Raw genomic sequence first — 20,334 nt, 5'->3', positions numbered from 1 at the left:
ACGGCGGCAGCTTGGAGGCGTTTAATCTTTGTAAATTCAAGCCAGACAGAAAGGCGTCCCCTCCTGGGAGCCCCGGGCGATCGCTGGCTCCGAGCAGCGTCGCCCAGCGGGCAGAGGCAGCGGCTGCGTTCCGGGGCCTCCCTCCTTCCGCCGCGCTCGGCGCCCGCGAGCTGCCACCTCCCCAGGCGGCCGGGGGAACTCAGCGGGCGCTGGGAGGTCGGGCGGCGGCCGAGCGGGTGCCACTATTGGCTGGCGGGGCGGCGGAGGATGGGCGGGGCCGCCGTGATTGGCGGGGGCTCCAGCCGAAGGGGGCGGGGCCGCTATATCAGAGGAGTCCCTGTCGCGGCGCAGACAGTCGGGCTGCTGGAGTGCGGCGCCGCGGCGGAGTCCTGGAGAGCCGGTGGGTGGGCGGGCTGGCGAGGGGGTGGCGGGGAAGGCGGCAGGACTGGGGTCTGCAAGGCTGCAGCCTCCCGAGGGCCAGCCTCGCCGAGCCTGGAGCTGGGTCTGAGCCCCGCGCACACCAAAGACGAGGTGGCTGTGGCGGCAGCGGCGGCCCCAGCCATGCTGTGCTATGTGACGAGGCCGGACGCGGTGCTGATGGAGGTGGAGGTGGAGGCGAAAGCCAACGGCGAGGACTGCCTCAACCAGGTGAGGACGAGGGCCCAGACGGGGGCCCTGGCCGGTCCCCCGAGGCTGAGGGGCCTCGCTGTGGCGCCGGGCACCGGGACGCGCCGCTTGCCAGGGGTCGGCGGCGCGTCGGCCCCGAGGGGAATGCGCCTCAGGCGCCCGGCCCGTGCGCCCTCCTCCCTGAGGCGGTGGGGTGCGCGGCCCCCTTCCCCGCGCGCCGGGTGCGCGTGGTGCCTTGAGGGTGAGGGACGCGGGGGGCGGGCTTGCCACCCTTCCCCCTTGCCTGGTACTTTCCCGGAAGAAGGTGTCCCAGCACACCTGAAGCAGGTGTGTGCGTGATGCTGCCTGTCCGGTCCCCGCGGGGCCTGGCAGCTCCACCTGCGTCCCGGGATGAGGTGGACGGAGGTGGTCGCAGGTCCCTCGGGTTGCTTGGCAGACAAGCCGGGACCTTGGTTTTGCTGCTTCTCAGACGGACCGTTCACCTACCTGCATCTCCCGATTTGCGGGGGACGAGAGGATGGTAGATTTGGTTCATCTACTCCTCTGTTGTTCTTAAGCACGCGTTTCCTTAACAGTTAAAGAAGAACGGTTCCAAGCAGTGCATAGTGGTATGGCAGACGGCAAATTGGATCTCAAGTGAAACGCTGTGCCCTTAAAGCCCCTCGACTTGAATGTTTGGAAAACCTCCTCTAAAGCTTAGATGACACTTGTGGCGTGTTTCCTCACTGTGTTTGTTTTCTTGGAGTCCAGATGGTTAAAACTGTCCAGATAATAAGCTGCCAAATCAGCTGTGCAGTTTGTGCTGGTGGAGGGAATTCCGATGATTGGAGTAAGAAGGAAAACACCCCATGGATTCCCCCTCCTCAGCCTTTCTGGAAGCCTACGTTTTGACAATTCCTTTTGAGCCTCTGTACTGCATCTAACGGTTTAGCATCACTGGAGGCTTAGAATTTTGTTCTTCTGGGTGACAACAGGAATTGTAACACGGTGGTTGAACTTTATAAAAAAAGAAAGTTGTCAGCAATCTTAGACTCAGTTGGAATCCCTGGGTTTGCTTTGATTTCATGGACCTCTTGCTCATCCACACTGCATTCATTTTTGTTTTAGGTGTGCAGGCGATTGGGAATTATAGAAGTTGATTATTTTGGACTGCAGTTTACGGGTAGCAAAGGTGAAAGTTTATGGCTAAATCTGAGAAATCGGATCTCCCAGCAGATGGATGGGCTAGCCCCTTACCGGCTTAAACTGAGAGTCAAGTTCTTCGTGGAACCTCATCTCATCTTACAGGAGCAGACTAGGTAAAGTGACTGCAAAATAAACCAATGTCAAATAGATCTCTGATTCCACTTAAGAAGGGCCATTGCACCCTCCCAGAGATGTTCACAGGCAAATGTTTTCCTAACTTAGAAGTTTTCCATAGCACAGTTCTTTAGTTAAGGTGAAAAGAGTTGCTGCATAGTTGGCCTGGGATACATTTTCCAACTCTTCCTGTGTTTTTCTTGTCTTTATAAACAATGGCAGAGCAGGGTTGAATTCTTATAAACATTTGAGAAGAGTGCCACAACGCAAAAAATTTTTAAAAAGGAAAGAAAGAAAGAGAAAAAAAAGACCCAACTGACTTCCTGATAGCAGCATTTACTGCCCGAAAGTAACCTCTGCCTCCGCGGTGTTACTATAGTTCATTGTAGACTGCTCTAACAGAAAGCAGGAAACAGTTCCTCTTGGGTTTCTTAAACTTGGTCAACTTCTTCAGCCTAGTGTCAGATTACAGTGTGTAGCAAAGAGCTCTGTCCGACTTAACGCAGAATTTTAAAAGTTTTTAAGTTTCTTGAAAACTTAGTAAGAAAACTCTTTTAGGGCCGGTAGTAACCGAACTCCACCCCACAGATATGTTACACGTGATGGTTGAGTTTAGATTGTTAAATTTATCTCTTTACTTCTAGAAAACCACCAGTAACGGTAGATAATTGGAGAATGTGGTTTCCTTTTTCAAGCAGAAAATGGTTTCTCCCCTGGACAGGCTGTAATACTTTTCTCAAGGATGAGCCAAGCTAGGAAACTAGTGTTTAATATTTATCGCGGAAATGCAGGACACCTAAATTTATAGTGGCATGTTAAAAAAAAAAGGGGGGGGATGACTTTTAAAACACAGCAAACTTTGGATCTAAGTTCTAATGTTTTTCATAATCCTTTGGCTTGGGACTTTGCCATGCACATGAAAAATGTAAGTGTGACAGTTTCTGAGTAATGATGAGTGAGCCTTTAAGAGTTTTTAACATGTCATTTTTTGGTTGTTGTTTACCAAAGAACAGATAGACACATATTTTGAAATACTGTTCATTTGAATTTGAAATCTCTGCCTTGCTTTATTACGGAGCTTTGAAGGGTGAGGGAAATGTTCAATCTCGTATCTGAGGGAAGCTAATGTATTGAATTCTTAGTGATCCTGAAAATGTCTTGCAAAAATATTCAAGAGATTCCAAATTTAAGGATGCTTTAGATGTCCACGTCAATCAGAATAGGTTGGGCTTTCTTTGTTTCTTTCTTTCTTTCTTTATTTTAACTTCAAGCTGATTTCTGAACGCTTCCACTGTGCACGTCCATGTGATAACTTGCAGTCCAGTAAGAGAAAAAAACATATATACATATACATAAAAACACATCTTAGAATTTCCATTGTGTAGCTTTATCATGATTTTCCAATTATTTCAGGGCCTCCAGATGCAAATCTATTTTGATGACACACATTTATTTTTTAAATCTGCAGAAGTTTGTAGGGCTGAATGCATCATTTAAACAATGGCTGCAGTCATAATAGTAAATGTACATTTGTATTATGAATGTTTACAGAATAAAACTACTAGATAGCCTTAACCTGTGCTTTCCTGTAACTGAGTTAATAACTATTATCAAATCCACTTTATCCATGCAAGAAATAGAGACATTTTATGAATTGGAATTAAATTTCCTACTTTATTGACTCAATTGACTTTGCCTCTTGAGATTTATGCCTAATAGCACTCAAAGAATGCACATACCTAGTTAGACTAGCTATTTTAATTGATTTTAATTCCTTTTGAAATATAGAAAAATTTGTGTGATCTAAACTTTTGACTTTTAAGATATTGGTAAATTTTACTTGTTTTTGTGGGATTGTATGAAATACAGAATTTTAAGAAAATGCCACCCAAAGTTTATATGGCATTCTGCTTTAATAACTAGATAAAGTGATTTATAATTGGTGTCGTACCATTTCATCAGGATGAGACGTTGTACTGGGTCCAGTTTAGTTACAATTAATGTTTTTATGTGCATGATACAATAGAACAGAAAGGCTTATTTTCTCTAATGTTATGTTAGCAAGATAAAGCTGGCTGATAAACTTTTTGATGTTTATTTGTTATAAAATATTTATATAAAATGCCACAAAAGTAAAATAGATCTGTTTATGTAGTGAGTAAATTCAGCTTTGCCAGTCCAGTTATGAGAGGTGATGCTTTACCATCTCTCAGTCAAGTCATGAGGATACATTTAGTATCTTGAAAGTGTCTGGACAGTTTATTAAACGGTGCTGAAATATCCTGGCCAAGTTGTCCTCTGGACAATTAAAGCAGCCTGCTCACCGTACAGCTGGCCTAACTGGGGGGCAGTTAATACATTAGTTTGCATCAGATTAGGGAGGCTGTGAGGCTGACAGGCCTGTTTGTAATAGGAGAGTTCCAGGGGCGAGGCAGAAGCCCTGCATTCTAGGTCCAGCCCAGCCACCAACCACCAGCAGATAGAGACTTCCAAGCTGAAAGCCCTGGGAGAGATTGTTTCTAAAATCCCTTCTGGTGGTAGACTGTTTTTTTTCTTTGCTTGTGCTTCCTCTCCATATTATTTTCTTAAGGCTTTTTCTAAATACATTTCTCTGAAGATAGAAAAAAACATATCCAGTGTCTGCTTAGATTGAGAGACAGAGTTAGTCTGTCTCTGATGTGGCCTAATTTTAGATTTGATTCTTTACCCTGATTATTATGTGTGCTCTTGAATGGGGGGCTCTGGGAAGTAACTGGAGAGTCTCATTTCCTTTCAAAGGCTCTCAGTTATTCACGGCAATTCAGACCAGATTTTGTCAACATTTTCAAAACCAGAGATTAAAGAATTACATGCTTCATCTTCAGGGGTGGTAATTATACCATCCACTGCCAACAAACTCTTTATATTTCTCCTGACGTTTTAGAAGAGCTCTGTGATCTTTGCTAGGGGCACCCTGCTTAGTTAAGACTTACCAACACCTGAATTCTCTATCCCGGAAAACAACCCCAATACAATTACATGTTCACAGAAATGCTGTAATCTCTAACGTTGAATCTCTTTAGGGTTTTTTTTTTAAGGTGTAAATTTTTTAAGTATAGTCAGTTTACAATGTTGTGTCAATCTCTGGTGTACAGCATAATGTTTCAGTTATACATATACATATATATATTCGTTTACATATACTTTTTCATCATAGGTTACTATAAGATATTGAATATAGTTCCCTATGCTATACAGAAGAAACTCATTATTTATCTATTTTTTATATAGTAGTTAGTATTTGCAAATCTCAGATTCCCAATTTATCCCTTCCCACCCTCTTTCCTTCCTGGTAACCATAGTTTGTTTTCTATGTCTGTGAGTCTGTGTCTGTTTTGTAAATAAGTTCATTTGTGTCTTTTTTTTTTTTTAAGATTCCACATATGAGTGATATCATATGGTATTTTTCTTTCTCTTTCTGGCTTACTTCACTCAGAATGATGATCTCCAGGTCCATCTGTGCTGCTCCAAGTGGCATTATTTTATTCTTTTTTATGGCTGTATAATATTCCACTGTATAAATATACCACAACTTCTTTATCCAGTCATCTGTCAATGGATTTTTAGGTTGTTTCCATGTCTTGGCTCTTGTAAGTAATGCTGTTTTGATCATTGGGGTACATATATCTCTTTGAATTAGAGTTCCCTCCAGATACATGCCCAGGAATGGGATTGCTGGATCATATGGTAAGTGTATCTTTAGTTTTTTAAGGAACCTCTTTTCCATAATGGCTGCACTCCATACTACATTCCCACCAGTAGTGTAGGAGGGTTCCCTCTTCTGTACACCCTCTCCAGCATTTATAGTCTATGGACTTTTTAATGATGGCCATTCTGACTGGTGTGAAGTAATACTTCATTGTAGGTTTTTTTAAAAATTTTTTAAAAAATGTTTAATTTTTTCATTGAGGTATAGTCAGTTTACAATGTTGTGTCAATTTCTGGTGTACAACATAATGCTTCAGTCATACATGAACATACATATATTCGTTTTCATATTCTTTTTCACCATAAGTTACAAGATCTTGAATATAGTTCATTGTAATTTTGATTTGCATTTCTCTGATAATTAGCAATATTGAGCATTTTTTCATGTGCCTGTTGGCCATTTGTATGTCTTCATTGGAGAATTGCTTATTTACGTCTTCTGCCCATTTTTGGATTGGGTTTTTTTTTGTTGTTGTTGTTGTTGTTATTAAGCTGTATAAGCTGTTGATACATTCTGGAAATTAAGCTCTTGTCAGTTGCATCATTTGCAAATATTTTCTCCTATTACGTAGGTTGTCTTTTTGTTTTGCTTATGATTACCTTTGCTGTGCAAAAGCTTATAAGTTTAATTAGGTCCCATTTGTTGATTTTTGCTTTTATTTCTATTGCCTGGGTAGACTTCCCAGGAGAACACTGCTAAGATTTATGTCAAAATGTTTTGCCTATATTTTCTTCTAGGAGATTTACAGTGTCTTGTCTTATGTTAAAGTCTGTAAGCCATTTTGAATTCATTTTTGTGTGTGGTGTGAGGACATGTAAAGATGCGAGCAGTGATGGGTATAACTTCAGACCTCAGCTCACTCTCCCTCCTTGGGAAAGCCTTCTCTAGGCCTGCTCAGGAGACTAACCTCTCCCAAGACATCATGTAGCTTTCCTTTGTAGCATTTAATGAGTGTGTAACACTACATTTACTTACGTGACTATTTGTTTATTGTCAGCCAGTCTGATAGTTTATATTCCATCAAGCAAGGAGCTGATCAACCTTGTGTCCCCAGAGTCTAGCAAGTGCCTGGTGCGTAAACATTTGTTGAATCAACTAATTAAGAACTTGGAAATAAATTAAAATGATGTAGACTGCTACTGGTAATACACATTTTTCTCATTGATACTGAAATGCTTGCCACTTTGCTCCTGTAACCTGAAAGGCTTGAGACTGTTTAAAAGAAATCTCACCATTAAAAATGTTTTGCAATGGTTTTTCTCGATTAAGGATTTGCTCAGTGCTTGGCCTTCTTTTGTTTGCTCCCTTCCTTCATCTCCTCCACCCTGCGCCAGGCCATTTGTTTATTGTGGCTGTTCTTATCTTGAATGAACTACCACTGTCTGGACCTTTTATGAAGTGCAGATAGTTTTCAAGCTGCAGGCTCACTTTATCTAATTTCAACCACTTTGTAGGTCCTAAGTACTCATTAAACTCAGTTTTTCCCTGTCTCCCAGTTCGAGGGAAGATGGCATCACTGAAACTCACAAAGCAAATGCCTCATGCAAACTATAGGCAGATACGAGGTGATAATCTCAGATCAGTTCCGGGCTGAATCACCTTGATCCTAGGCAGTGCCTGTAATCATGTTCAAAGTCGTATGAAACATTGTCAGCCAGCAATGATCAAGGTTGATTGCATAATTTACCTTTGTGTGATTCAGGATGGGTAAATTCTTTAGGACACTATTGCAGGAGTATTTATATTATTCATACCAACTACATACCTAAGAGTGGAATGATACTTTTTGGGGGGGAGGGTATGCCCAAACAGCATAGGCTCCAAGAAAGTAAAAAAGGTAAAAACAGACTTGTATAGTATTTCCAAAGAGAGTATTAATAACGTTTCTGAATTCTAATTTATCTGTTAAGTTCTTCTTTTTGCTCAGAATATGGCGAGTTTGTGTTGTCATTATGTTTATTGAAGCCATGGATCTCCCATCTGGGCACTTGCAGACTCTTTTTGAATTTCTTTTTTTAAAAAGATATTTTATTTATTTTCTATTATATTGTTTATTTTATTTTCGCAGAGGGGAAGGTAATTGGGTTTATTTATTTTTAGAGGAGGTACTGGAGATTGAACCCAGGACCTCCTGCATGCTAAGCATACACTCAACCACTTGAGCTATACCCTCCCCTCTCTTTTTGAATTTCTGTTATGTTATATTTGTAGGAAATACCAGAGAACATTGAGATACTGATTTTCATATAACCAAAATGAACTTTTCATTTTGAATGTTGTTATCAATAAAATTTGAATATTTATTTGGCACTTAGGGTCAGACTCCAGGTGACCAATGGGATCCGGCTCCAGGTGTATTTATTCTCTTGAATCATGTCCCACTGCAGTCTAATCCCAGACCTGGCAGCTCTCCCCACTAATCTAGATTGTTGAGAAAGAGATTGTAGTTAACACTTTTAAACTCCACCATTGCCTGGGTTGTTGTTTGCCTTGGGACCATTATTCACTGTGAGGGAGTAATCGTTTTTCAGAAGTGCACATTTTATGCTTCCAAGAATTTTTCTGGTGTGAGTTGTCATCACTTTTGAACTTAGGGATTTCCCTTACCTGTATGCTCCTTATCTTTTAACTGCTTTGGAGCCTGAGGAGGAAGCAAATTTATCAGTGACTCCTGTTTTGCATTTGGGGGTTTGAGAAGGATTTCCTTAAACCTGATTAGGGACCTGGCTTGGTGACTGTTGGGCTGTGACAGGTTTCTCAGCTGCCAGCCTTGCAGGGAATGTGGTAGGTGTGACAGTTCCTTTTAGGTACAGCTCTTCATTTGAGCTCTGCACCTTGACCTCGAACGGATTTTTACTAGTATTATTTTCTCAACCTCTTAAAATGAAAAATTTCAAACGTACAGGTAAGTTGAAGATTTTTACAGTGAACAACACCCAATACCTAGATTCTGCTGTTAACAGTTTAATATACTTGCTTTAGCACATATTTATCCATTTATTGATCCCTCTGCCCATCCATTAGTCTATTTATTTGATGTTTTTCAAAATAGGTTGTTAAGTATATATCCCCCTAAATACTTCATTATGCATATTATTAACTAGACCTCAATGTTTGCTTATGGTTCTTTTTTTTCCTTTTTACATAAAATTTACATATGATGAAATGCATAAATCCTAATTATACCATTTAATGAGATTTGGCAAATGGATGTACCTGTTGAAACAAAACCCTCATCAAGATTTAGATTATTACCATCAGTCCAGAAAGTTCCCTCCTGTCCCTCTGCAGTCAGTCCCCGCCCTCCTTCTCTACCCTGACCCACCCCAGTCCACAACTAGGTTGTATTATTTTGCAGCATAGATTAATTATGCCTGTTATACTTCATGTCGATGGAATCATGCAGTACCTGCTCTTTTGTATCTGGCTGCTTCTGTTCATCATACATTTTTTGAGGTCCGTCATGCTGTTGTGTATACATCACTGGCTTGTTCTGTTTATTGTTTGGTAGTTGTTCCATTGTATGAGCGTCCTGCTGTTTATCCACACTCCTGTTGATGAATACCTGTTTCCCAGCTGCCATGAAAAAAGCTGCTCTGAACATTCAAGTTCAAGACTTTTCTGTAGACATGTGTTTTCATTTCTCTTGAGTAAATAAGCACGGAATAGCTGGGTCATAATTGTTTAGTCTTATAAGTAACTGCCAAACCTTTTCCCAAAGCAGTTGTCCCATTCTGCACTCCTACCAGCAAAGTACTGGGGGTCAGTTCCTCCACATGCCTGGTGTGTGTAGTGGTGGCACATTGTGATTTTAATTTCTACATCTCTATTGATTAATAATGTTTAGCACTTCCTGTGTTTATTGGCCTCTTGTATGTCTTTTGTGAAGTATCTATTCAAGTCATTTACCCATTTTTACTGAGTAGTTAGTTGCCTTTATTTTTGAGCTGCACAAATTCTTTGTATATACCAATCCTTTGCCTGATATGTTTTTTTTCTTGTGGTTTGCCTGTTTTTTTTTAATTCCTTTTGAAGAGTAAAAGTTTTTAATTTTGGTGGAGTCTCATATATCCATTTTTTTCTTTTATAGTTTTTGCTGACTACGTCCTGAGAAACCTCCGCCTACCTCCAAGTCATAAAGTTACTTTCCCATGTTTTGTCCTAAAAGCATTACGGTTTTAGCTTCAAAAATATAAGGCCTGTGATCCATCTTGAACTGATTTTTGTTTCACTGGAATTTAAGATACAAAACAAACTTAACAGCAATTCTGTTTTGATTTGGTAGTTTTTAAATATAACTTGGCAGTTTGGGCTTGGTTTAAAATAAACCGATGTGGTTAAATGACTCATTGGACTGAGGCAGACACGTGAGTGATCTCAGTGGGGGCTCCCTTGGCTACAATGGATGGCCAGGTTCAGGCAGGTCTCTTGGGGAAAAATTCAGTTCAGTTATTGGGGCTGGAGAGTTTTTAAACATAGCTACTTAGCCATTCTAAAGGTGTTTTAGGTTAGTTACTTACAATTTGAGTTTAATAGGGAATGTGGATGTGGTTATTTTATATTTGTGTCGTGAAAAGTTCTTCAAAATTATGTAACTGGGAAGATAACTGGAGGACAGTAGCTGAGAGTAACTGCCCACAATGAGCAGATCGAGAACTCCCGGTTGGTTTGCAGAAAGTTCTGCTTTGATTATTAGATGATTTCTTTATGAGATAAACCGGGATTTAGAGGAGAGTGCTCTGATGACAGTTTTTGAAAGATAAATGACCTCACATTATTCCTTAACACCATGGAAAGGAATTAATTTTAAAAACAGGAAATTTGAAGTACATACTTCGAAAACAAAAACAAATTAAGAATCTGTGACTTTGTTTTCATTAAAATATGACTTATCCACATATTTAGCTCCATTTTTTTGACTCTTCCCTAATGCTGCAGTGTGAATTCGTTTGTACCCATGATGCAAAAACATGAGTCAGCTAGAATGTTTCACTTTGGGCCCCCAAACCTGATCCATGTATTAAGTATCCATTTTCTTAGTAGCTGGGTAAAACTTGAAGAATCATGAATTTCAAGGTGCAGCCACAAAAATGTTTAGAAAATGAGCTTACGTCTGTAGGACATACTAATAGACATTTGCTTAAGACAAAGATATAATTTTTTTTCAAAGGTTTTCTGTCTGTTGATGATTCTAGCAAGTAGCCTACTTTGAATTATATATGCCAACCACTTTTGATATTTAGTTTAAAAAAAAAGCATTTCACTGCAGGCATGATTTCTTTGACCACATGTCCTTGTTTTGATATTATTGGTAACCTTTCACCCACTTTTTAAAAAGGGAGTTGGGGGGGGCGGGGGTAGAAATCCATGAGCCGGACAGTTAGTTACAGGCTGATGGTTAGAGGGAAAATAATAGGAGAAAATACTTGACTCAGAACCACCCCTGACGACTGAGCCGTCACTGGATTCCTTGTTCAAGTGTTTCTCCAAGCCCTGCCACCCTCCCTCTTGGAAAGAACACGTTAAGTGGCCCGCCCCAGCTCCTGGAGGGCATCAACTTGTCACCCAAGAGCCAGTTTGTGGCCAGAGTTATTTTGATAGCATATCTTCCTTCACACCAAAAGGCTGTAAGTTCCATGGAAAAAGGAACTATCAGATATATTCACCCTGGAATCCCCCAGTGCAGGGCTCGGCCCAGAGGCAATGCACGGACCAATTTGTTGACTTGAAACGAAAAGGTTGCTTTATAGCCATGAAACGGCAAAATGCAGGAAGGGGCCTACCAGAAAGTTTATGTAAACCATAAGGAGGAGCATTTTTCTACTTAAGGGTATCAATTACAGTGCAGCCTAGAATGTGGAGTACGTAGAAAAGGCTGTTGTCCCCCTCCTACCCCGACCCACCCACCCCTTTTAAAATTCTGACTCACACAGGATCAGCATTGCTCTCAAGCTGCTGACCACCTGTTAATATCTTGTTACTACTTCTTTGCCTTTGATTTTCGAAGCTGTCTGTCCAGAAGTGGGCGTGGACAGTTTGGAAAAAGAAATTGGGTCTATTTTGAAACCCTTCATTTGCAGGCTCTGCTAGTCTCTAAACTGATGCTTGGGAAATCAGTTAAAAGATTCTTTCACATAGGCAGTGATTCAGTTGGGAAGACATAGTTCAGGTGATACTCTGAACTGGCATATACTTTCTTCTTTAATGTCAGCATATACTTAGATTTTTGTTCCCTACTGACATGACCTCTGATGAATGCAGAGATGAAGGTACATTAACCAAGATGAAGTTTACCGAAAAGTCATCTAAAAAGCCTGAAGGCTGAAAGAGTGTCATAATATCGAGATTTTATGGGACTGCTAGACCTGAGTACTCAGATAGCTATTTTAAAACAAGTTATTTGTGTAGTTATTTCTTTGCCCCAGTAGGGCCCCCTTCTCAGTTTAGCAGTATGTCAGAAATACTTTAAAGACCAGCAGATGTTTGGGTTAATAAAAACCATGCTTATCTTCTTTTGGTGCTATTATGCATTCTCACTGTGAATTCTTCATAGGGGGCTTTGAATAAAGAAAAAACTGCAGTGTTTGGCAGAGTCTGATAATTTTAAACATTTCTTTATCATTATAGAAGGCACAGAATGTTGAATTTAAACATTTCTTAGAGGAAGATTAATGCCTCTTGTCAGCCTGGAGTTTTGAGACTCTCAGCAGAGCCCCTTGTATTTCTAGCCTCACGTTCTCCTGCCTTCTTCTCTTGCATTATTCACATTTTCCCCTTGACCTGGACGTCAGATACAAGACTAGCATGTAAATAAAAGCAGTGTTGAGGACTGGAGTAAGGGTATCCAGCTGAAGCGGGGAACTGAATTTAGGACTGCTGTTCAGAGCTTTACAATGGTGGTAACAATTCATTTGTTAGTGAAAGGAGTGCTGTGGCATTTCCGCATATTGGAGAGGCTGTAACACGTCATCGGAGAAAGGTTAGACCTCTACATTTGCCAGGGACAAATTTCATAACCTAGACCAATCTGTCTGGCAGTTTAGATACTCTGTTCAGAATCTTAGGCAGTGTGGATTGGCAGGCAAAATATCTGAAGTTTTCCAGGAGTTCTAAGTCTCATACACCTTTTGGGAAATGTAGAATGTAGCATTGTGTACAGTTAGGACAGGATGAAATGGAATGAAACTAGGGTGGGAATATAAACCAATTGCAGACAGTATGTAGTTTCATGTACATTTATAGAACTCTCTGATGTTAGAACTTAGGAAGTCACTTTACCTGCAGCTAAATGTACTAGAAGTTAGAACACGTCAAGATTCTATAATAGAGAAATAAATAGTTTGCTTGTGATATAAACAAAATGATATCGAAATGAGGAGATGGGGGAGGGGGATAGTTCAGTGGCAGAGCGCATGCTTAGCATGAACAAGGTCCTGAGTTCAATCCCCAGTACCTCTATTAAAGAAAAACAATAGATAAAGAAACCTAATTACCTTCCTCCCCCCCCAAAAAAATAAAAGAAAGGACAGAAAGAGTGGCTTTCAGGACACAGGGAACAGCAGGACCAGAGACGTAGGGGTGTGAACATTTTTCCAGGAAGAGAAATTGTCCCTTCCCTGGGGCGTAGTGGCTGGAGGGAATGACAGGAAATGTGGCTGGAAATCTGGGGCTAGACATAGAGAACCCTGGGTTCATGCTCACAGAGTTCTTCCTTGACAGTGGGGCTCCCCTGAAAGATTCTGAGTAGAGAAATGGCAAGTTTATACCAGAAGCACGCAGTTTGAAAGGTGGATTAGCACAGTCTGGAAGAGAGATCAGCTTAGTGGATATTGTAAATTCTCTGACAGTTGAGAGCTGCAAGTAGGACAGAGGAGGTAAAAATGGGGGAAACACCTGAATTTAAAGAGTTTTCAGGGACAGAAAGTAGGTGGAAGTAAGATGAGGAGTCAAAAGTGAGTAACAAATCAGTCTCTGGTCTACACTGGGAGAAAAAGTGGGTTTGGAAAGGAAGACAGTTTGGTTTTGAACAAGGTGAAATTGGGATATTAAAGGGCTTCCAAACAGAAAAGTCTGTAAACACTTGGACATTTGACTATGATCCTTAGGAGAGAAGTTAGGATTAAAACTAGAGATTTGGGGATTATTTGAATATAAGTGAGGATCTTAAGATATCAGTTCTACATCAAGATCAAGTTTCTGATTAAGATAATTTATTTTAAAAAGCATAATGCAGAAATGTGTATATAATTATTTTACATTTTGTAACTTGAATGTTACTGAATTTAGGTTAGATTTGTTTTGTTTGGGTTAGACTTTTTATTCCAGAGAAACTTAATCCTTAGACTTATTTTGCCTTCATATTCACGGTAGGAAAGTTTCTTTAACAGTTAGCATTTCCAAGATAGCTTTCTTCCTTGCTCTGTTTTCCTTACTTCAAAGAAATTATGAAATTGCTAAGCAGGTTGAGTTTGATACCAAGCTAGTCCCCAAACATAACCTCATTCTTGGCGTTGCTTTGCAGGCATATCTTTTTTTTGCATATCAAGGAGGCCCTCCTGGCAGGCCACCTCCAGTGCTCCCCAGAGCAGGCAGTGGAACTCAGTGCCCTCCTGGCCCAGACCAAGTTTGGGGACTACAACCAGAACACGGCCAAGTACAGCTACGAGGAGCTGTGTGCCAAGGAGCTCTCCAGTGCCACTTTGAACAGGTGAGTCCACAGTTCAGACTCAGGTTTATCGTCACAGAGCTAGAAAATTCAGCAATGCAAGTCAGAGCAAGAGCGAGCCCCAAGGGGGAGTCAAAGTCTGTTTATGACGTAATCTTGGAAGTGAGTGGCATCCCACCACTTCTGCTACGTTCTGCTCTTTAGAAACAAGTCATTGATCCAGCCCATACTCAAGTGAAGGAAATTACACAAGGGTGTGAATACCAGGAGGTGGAGATCTTTAAGGACTTTATTGGAAGCTATCCGCCCCATAGATAAAATAAATCCTGCATTTTTCAGTTGCAAATGATCTACTCAGTCCCAAATAATGCTGTATTATAATGAAACTTATAAAGCAGATGTAGACAAATGCATGAGACGTTTGTACAGATAAATTTCTTCTGTGTATTTTTTAGAGATTTTCCATAATTCTTTTCATTCATCCCCAGCTGGCATTCCCAGTAGTTTTCATTCTGAATATTTAATAGTCAAGAACTTGAACAGTGTCTTAGAAATATTTTACAGTAAGTTTGCTAAATAAATGAAACATCAATAATATATAGCTTTATGTTTTTGTAATTCATAAATGACAGTGCCAGTATAATTCACTAGTGGAAATGATACAGATGTATCTCTAAAGACTGCATCAGTTAATCTCTCTGTGTACAGACTGCATCAGTTAATCTCTCTGTGTACCTCTGTCTTTTTTGGTGTCTTGCAGCATTGTGGCAAAGCATAAGGAGTTGGAGGGGACCAGCCAGGCTTCAGCTGAATACCAAGTTTTGCAGATTGTGTCAGCGATGGAAAACTATGGCATTGAATGGCATTCTGTGCGGGACAGTGAAGGGCAGAAACTCCTCATTGGGGTCGGACCTGACGGAATCTCAATTTGTAAAGACGACTTTAGCCCGATTAATAGGTAAGTCTTCAGTGTTTGCTTAGACCTAAGCATGTATATACTTTTGTAGCTCTGATCGTGAAAATAGGAAATGGAGAGGGATTTACTAGACAGTCATCCTATAAGAATAACATGTTTTATTTTGGGTATGTATATTCATTTTATTTAGGCCCGATAACCATTCAGTTATTTTTTTCAAAATACAAGTTCAAGTGTACTGATGTGGCAGAAATTAGCATTTTTCAAGGAAGTCATTCACTGCTATTCAAATCTTGTTTCACCTACACACCCCACCCCACCCTAAAACTCACTCCAGTGCTTTTCTCCACTTACCCACAGCTGCTTTTAAAGGAGCCGTTATAACTAGGGAGCAGAGTGACTGTATGGCAGACCCAGGCTGAGCATCTGATTTTACGGCCAGGTGGGGAGCACATGAGGGCCCTGCAGAGGCGCACACACGATGGGAGTGACACAGCTCTCCTGGCTCACTCACTTTTCTCTTCATGTCTTTCAGGATCGCTTACCCCGTGGTGCAGATGGCCACCCAGTCAGGGAAGAATGTGTACCTGACCGTCACCAAGGAGTCTGGGAACAGCATTGTGCTCTTGTTTAAGATGATCAGCACCCGGGCGGCCAGCGGGCTCTACAGAGCCATCACCGAGACGCATGCTTTTTACAGGCACGTACCCTGTTCACCCAGAGCCCCAGCATCTGCCTCAGCTCTGAGATTTCCAGGTGGCCACGAGGCTGCTATAGTTGCTGGTATTTTTGTGTCCATGAACCTTGCACAGAATTGAAGAAATCAGCTGTTTTCAGACTGTTGGTTTCTGCGGTAGCAGCAGGGTCCTTGTCAACATCGTCCTGCTCTGCCCGCAGGCCATGTCTGTGGGTGTGGGCTGCACACACACGTTTCACTGCTTGTCTGTTAACTCCTCCTCCCCGAGGTAACTGGTCGGGCCTGTTCTGCTGCCCTGTTGGCCTTTTCTCTGCAGGATGTCCAAGGTTGGCTCTCCTTCCTGGGAGAGCTGCTGTCCTGAGTCCTCAGTATGTAGTAAAGCTCTCTCGATAACCATATTGATCCGTGCATTTCCAAGGGTGCTTTAGCATTCTGATTTGATTCTTATATTTGGAAAAGTAAAGCTAAGAAATTTAATTGGCTGAACCTTTTTTTTTAATGTTAAAATAGACACACATTCTGGAGCAGAGTGGAAATTTCGTAGAAATTTTTATCATAAAGCCAAGACTTCAAAGAAAAAAGTCTTTTTTCTTGCCATAAGCTGCTTTGGACTGTAGCTTCTCTAGTCCCTGGAAGTGGAGGTGCACAGTCACTGTCCTCTGGGGCTTATGGCTGTCTTATCAGAGGGCCTTCCTTTGGGGACACTTGAGAAGCACGGAGGTAGAATCATTCAAATACTTAACACATATGGAACTGAAAGAGTTTACTTTCAAGCACCCAGACCAGAGTGTGAAACATCTGCCGACACAAAGGCTCTTGTCCCCAGCAGCCTTTGCGGTGTGGGCGGCGGGGAGCCCGGGCTCTCAGTGCTGAGGTGGGTGTTCCATCCCCGCCCGCAGGTGCGACACGGTGACCAGCGCCGTCATGATGCAGTACAGCCGGGACCTGAAGGGCCACTTGGCTTCTCTGTTTCTGAACGAAAACATCAACCTGGGCAAGAAGTACGTCTTCGATATTAAAAGAACGTCCAAGGAGGTGTACGACCACGCCAGGAGGGCTCTGTACAACGCGGGCGTGCTGGACCTCGCGCCCAGGAGCGACCACAGCCCCCCGAGCTCCCCCCTGAAGTCGCCGGAGAGCGGCGTGAACTGCAGCAGCTGCGAGGGCCTCAGCTGCCAGCAGACCCGGGCGCTACAGGAGAAGCTGCGCAAGCTGAAGGAGGCCATGCTGTGCATGCTGTGCTGCGAGGGCGAGATCGACTCGGCCTTCTGCCCCTGCGGCCACACGGTGTGCTGCGAGGGCTGCGCCGCGCAGCTCCAGGTGAGGGGCGGCCGCGGGGGAGGGGGTGGGGCGCAGGCAGGGCGGGGCCGCCTCCACCCGAGGAGGGGCTTTGTGTTTGGTGACCGAGGGGGTCCCTTTGGAAACAGTTTGGACAACACTCTTTTCAACAACAGAATTGCTCTAAATCACAGAGTTTTTTAAGTCCTGGAAACGAGACTCAGATTCATAAGGTAATATGTCTAATCAGTGGCTGAGCCACGGACCGGAATCCAAGCCTCCCGAGGGCTGGTCAGGGCTTCCTCTTCTGTTTCATGTTGCTTCCACTCCCTGACACTCAGAGGATGGTCTTTATGACTTACTTGCATTATTTGGGAAAAAAAAACTTAGGGTTTGGGGTGACAGTTAACGCTCAGTTATCCACGGGTGGGTTGTTGACTATGATTATTTGTGATTCATTTTGTTTTTTTGTTTTGTTTTGTTTTGTTTTTTACTGCCTGTGCCTCTCGGGGCGCCTTGGCTGTCACTTAGTAAGTCAAACTAATTTTAGTATTAGTATAAAAAATAAAACAAAAGCACTTCTTCCCTAGTATCTTTTTCTTTCTTACACCCTGCATTTCCTCTACAATAATTTTTTTCAATTCGTTTTCATTTCCCAGAACTGTTGGCTAAATGTCACTGTGGTTTTATATAAAATTAGCCCTAAATAACTTCTAGTCCTTCAGAAGTTGCTAATTTCAGAATTATTTTTTAGGGCCGCATATGGGCCAACAGGATGCCTGTGTCCTTCCCTACGAGTTATTTCCCAAGGGGTGGTCCTGAATTTGCCTTTTTCTACCCGCACAGTCTGACCCTCATGCCCAAGGCATTTTTTTTCCTCTTACGGCTGAGGAAGGAATGTGCTTGCTGAGAAGCCAGCTGGGGATGTGGGGCTGTGACCTGTGACTAGGAGCAGAGCCATGCTCACTGGCCACATGGCATCGCCCTGGTGACACCAGCCTGAGTCAGCTGAGCCCAGGACACACGGCCTCTGAAACGGTCTCCTGCACCCCTGCCCGAGGCTTCATCAGCCCACGTAGGGACCACAGCCTCCCTGCCCAGCAAGAAGTCATTCCTAATCACTTTGCTCATTGTGCTCGATTTCGAGTTTGACTGAAAACCTAATTCATTTCCTTCAGTGTATACTTTTTTCGTAATCTTTCTTTTTAATCCCTTGTCAAGTACAAATTTCCAAACTGGTTGGAAAGCAAAGAGCTCTCCCAATGGAAAGCTAGAAATAATTGTGATCACAACTTAACTCAGAAAACACAATATAATAGGTCCCATGAGTGAACACTGAAGACACGCATCCTCATAGGTGTACTAACCCAGGCTGTCGGCTTCTCTTTTGCAGTCGTGTCCCGTCTGTCGGTCACGAGTGGACCACGTGCAGCACGTCTACCTTCCCACCCACACCAGTCTGCTCAACCTGACCGTCATCTGACCTGTTGTGCACTTACCGGACCGCACTATTACAAACTATAAAAATAATAGATTGTGGAGAGAATGAATACTCCAACACTCATCTGCCATGCAACGTTTTTTTTTTTAAAAAAAGGAAGAATAGAAAGAATACAACTATTCCTCACCGCCAGAACATACCATGCGTGGAATCAGCACCTCTGGGGTGGTGACCAGGAAGAGCTCTGGGACCCAGACACATTCCTTGGACTTTCCTTCTTTTTATGATCAAGTAAAGGAATCTGGAAAATTGTTGACATTAGTTAAGTGACAGTTTAGACAAAAAGTGGGTACCTTTTAGAAAATGATGCTGTTACATCTCCTTAATGTATCCCAAGGTAAGTTTCCTACCTGCAGCCAATTTTGTAAGAATTCATTCTAAGGATTTACTTGGTTCTCTTTGTACGGGTCCCGGAGCTCCGGACATTTTTCATAGGAAAATTTTTCTTAAAGAGGTAGTCGTCGTTTTAATGTCACTTCTGTTTTTCTAACTTGTTCGAGAATGATTGGGAGGCAGACAGATCTCAAAATCAATTCTGGGACTTTTTTTAAAGTGGACAACAAAGTTGTCGGATTTAAACCAGTCTGGCTAGTGGAAAACAGATCACTCCACGTGGATGGTTTCCTGTTCCTTCTCCTCTCTGCCCCCAGCCACCTCCCTTCAATTATAAAGCGCTTCCAGTTTGGTTAGATGATTTCTGTGGAGTCGCCAGCACTCCTTGGGCCTCTTGAGTTGGTGGAACATTTTATTTTGAGATTGGAAGGGGAGGGCATGTTCCTTGGGAAGGGAGGGCATAGCTCGCTGAGATGAAGCTAGGTGGTGTCCACGCTCGGGGCGGTTCCTAGCCCTCCCACGCACCCTGCTCCAGCTTCACCCAGTGGGGTCGCTTTTGCTTGAGCCATCCAGCCTTTTACAGCCTTATCATAGATATCCTAGCATTGTGTGCTTTTTTTTTTCTTTTTTTGTAGTAAATGCTTAAGTATTAACTTTTTGTTGTCCCTCTGTTTAAGAGGGGTTTGGGGGTTTTTTGTTTCTGTATTCTTAATCATGTTTTCTATTCCCACTTGGGCATTTTGGACGCTGGTCAGCTTGTGGGTTTTCTAGGATGTCAGGAAACCTAGATGACCTTACTGGGTGCAATACTAGCTAAGTTAAAGCTAGAAACCTACACTGTCACTTTACTGAGAATTCTGAGTATACTTTTCATATTGCCTTAATGTAGCAGTAATGTGTTTATGCATTTGTTTCTTTGCACAGACATTTTGTCAGATATTAAAACTCTACTTTTTTATGGCACATATTAACATATAAGCCTTTATTCCAAGAGGTATTTATTTTTTCACTTGTAAAAAGTAATGTTTCCACATAAAGAACTCTGTTATATCCTAGAGGACTTCTGTCTTTTATATTCAGGATAATAAAGACTTTAAAGCAAACATGGGTGTTTGTATCGTCACAGTTATTTTCCCTTAAGCCAGTTTTTATTCATCTAGAAGAAAAAAGCATTGATAACATCATGGTTGGTGTCTAATGTGGTCGTGTGCGAAAAATGTGAAAGTGTTTAGGGTATTGGCTCTAATGGAGGAGAATGTTTACCCCGTGA

At 42.2% G+C, this 20,334-nt stretch overlaps 1 protein-coding gene across 1 annotated transcript; it reads left to right on the top strand.

Annotated features, from left to right (window-relative positions):
* The first annotated feature begins 359 nt into the window (after positions 1-359).
* On the top strand, positions 360-20,167 carry MYLIP (myosin regulatory light chain interacting protein). Its single transcript, XM_006198623.4, has 7 exons — positions 360-648; positions 1,735-1,925; positions 14,196-14,381; positions 15,100-15,297; positions 15,791-15,955; positions 16,852-17,272; positions 18,624-20,167. The coding sequence occupies exons 1-7, from the start codon at positions 562-564 to the stop codon at positions 18,711-18,713; spliced, it is 1,338 nt and encodes a 445-aa protein (XP_006198685.1). The 5' UTR covers positions 360-561; the 3' UTR covers positions 18,714-20,167.
* The last annotated feature ends 167 nt before the right edge of the window (positions 20,168-20,334 follow it).

This window comes from Vicugna pacos, chromosome 20 (genome assembly GCF_048564905.1).
Source record: "Vicugna pacos chromosome 20, VicPac4, whole genome shotgun sequence".
Lineage (NCBI taxonomy): Eukaryota > Metazoa > Chordata > Mammalia > Artiodactyla > Camelidae > Vicugna > Vicugna pacos.
Note: the sequence above shows the minus strand (reverse complement) of the source record. Positions and strands in the feature narration are given on the sequence as shown.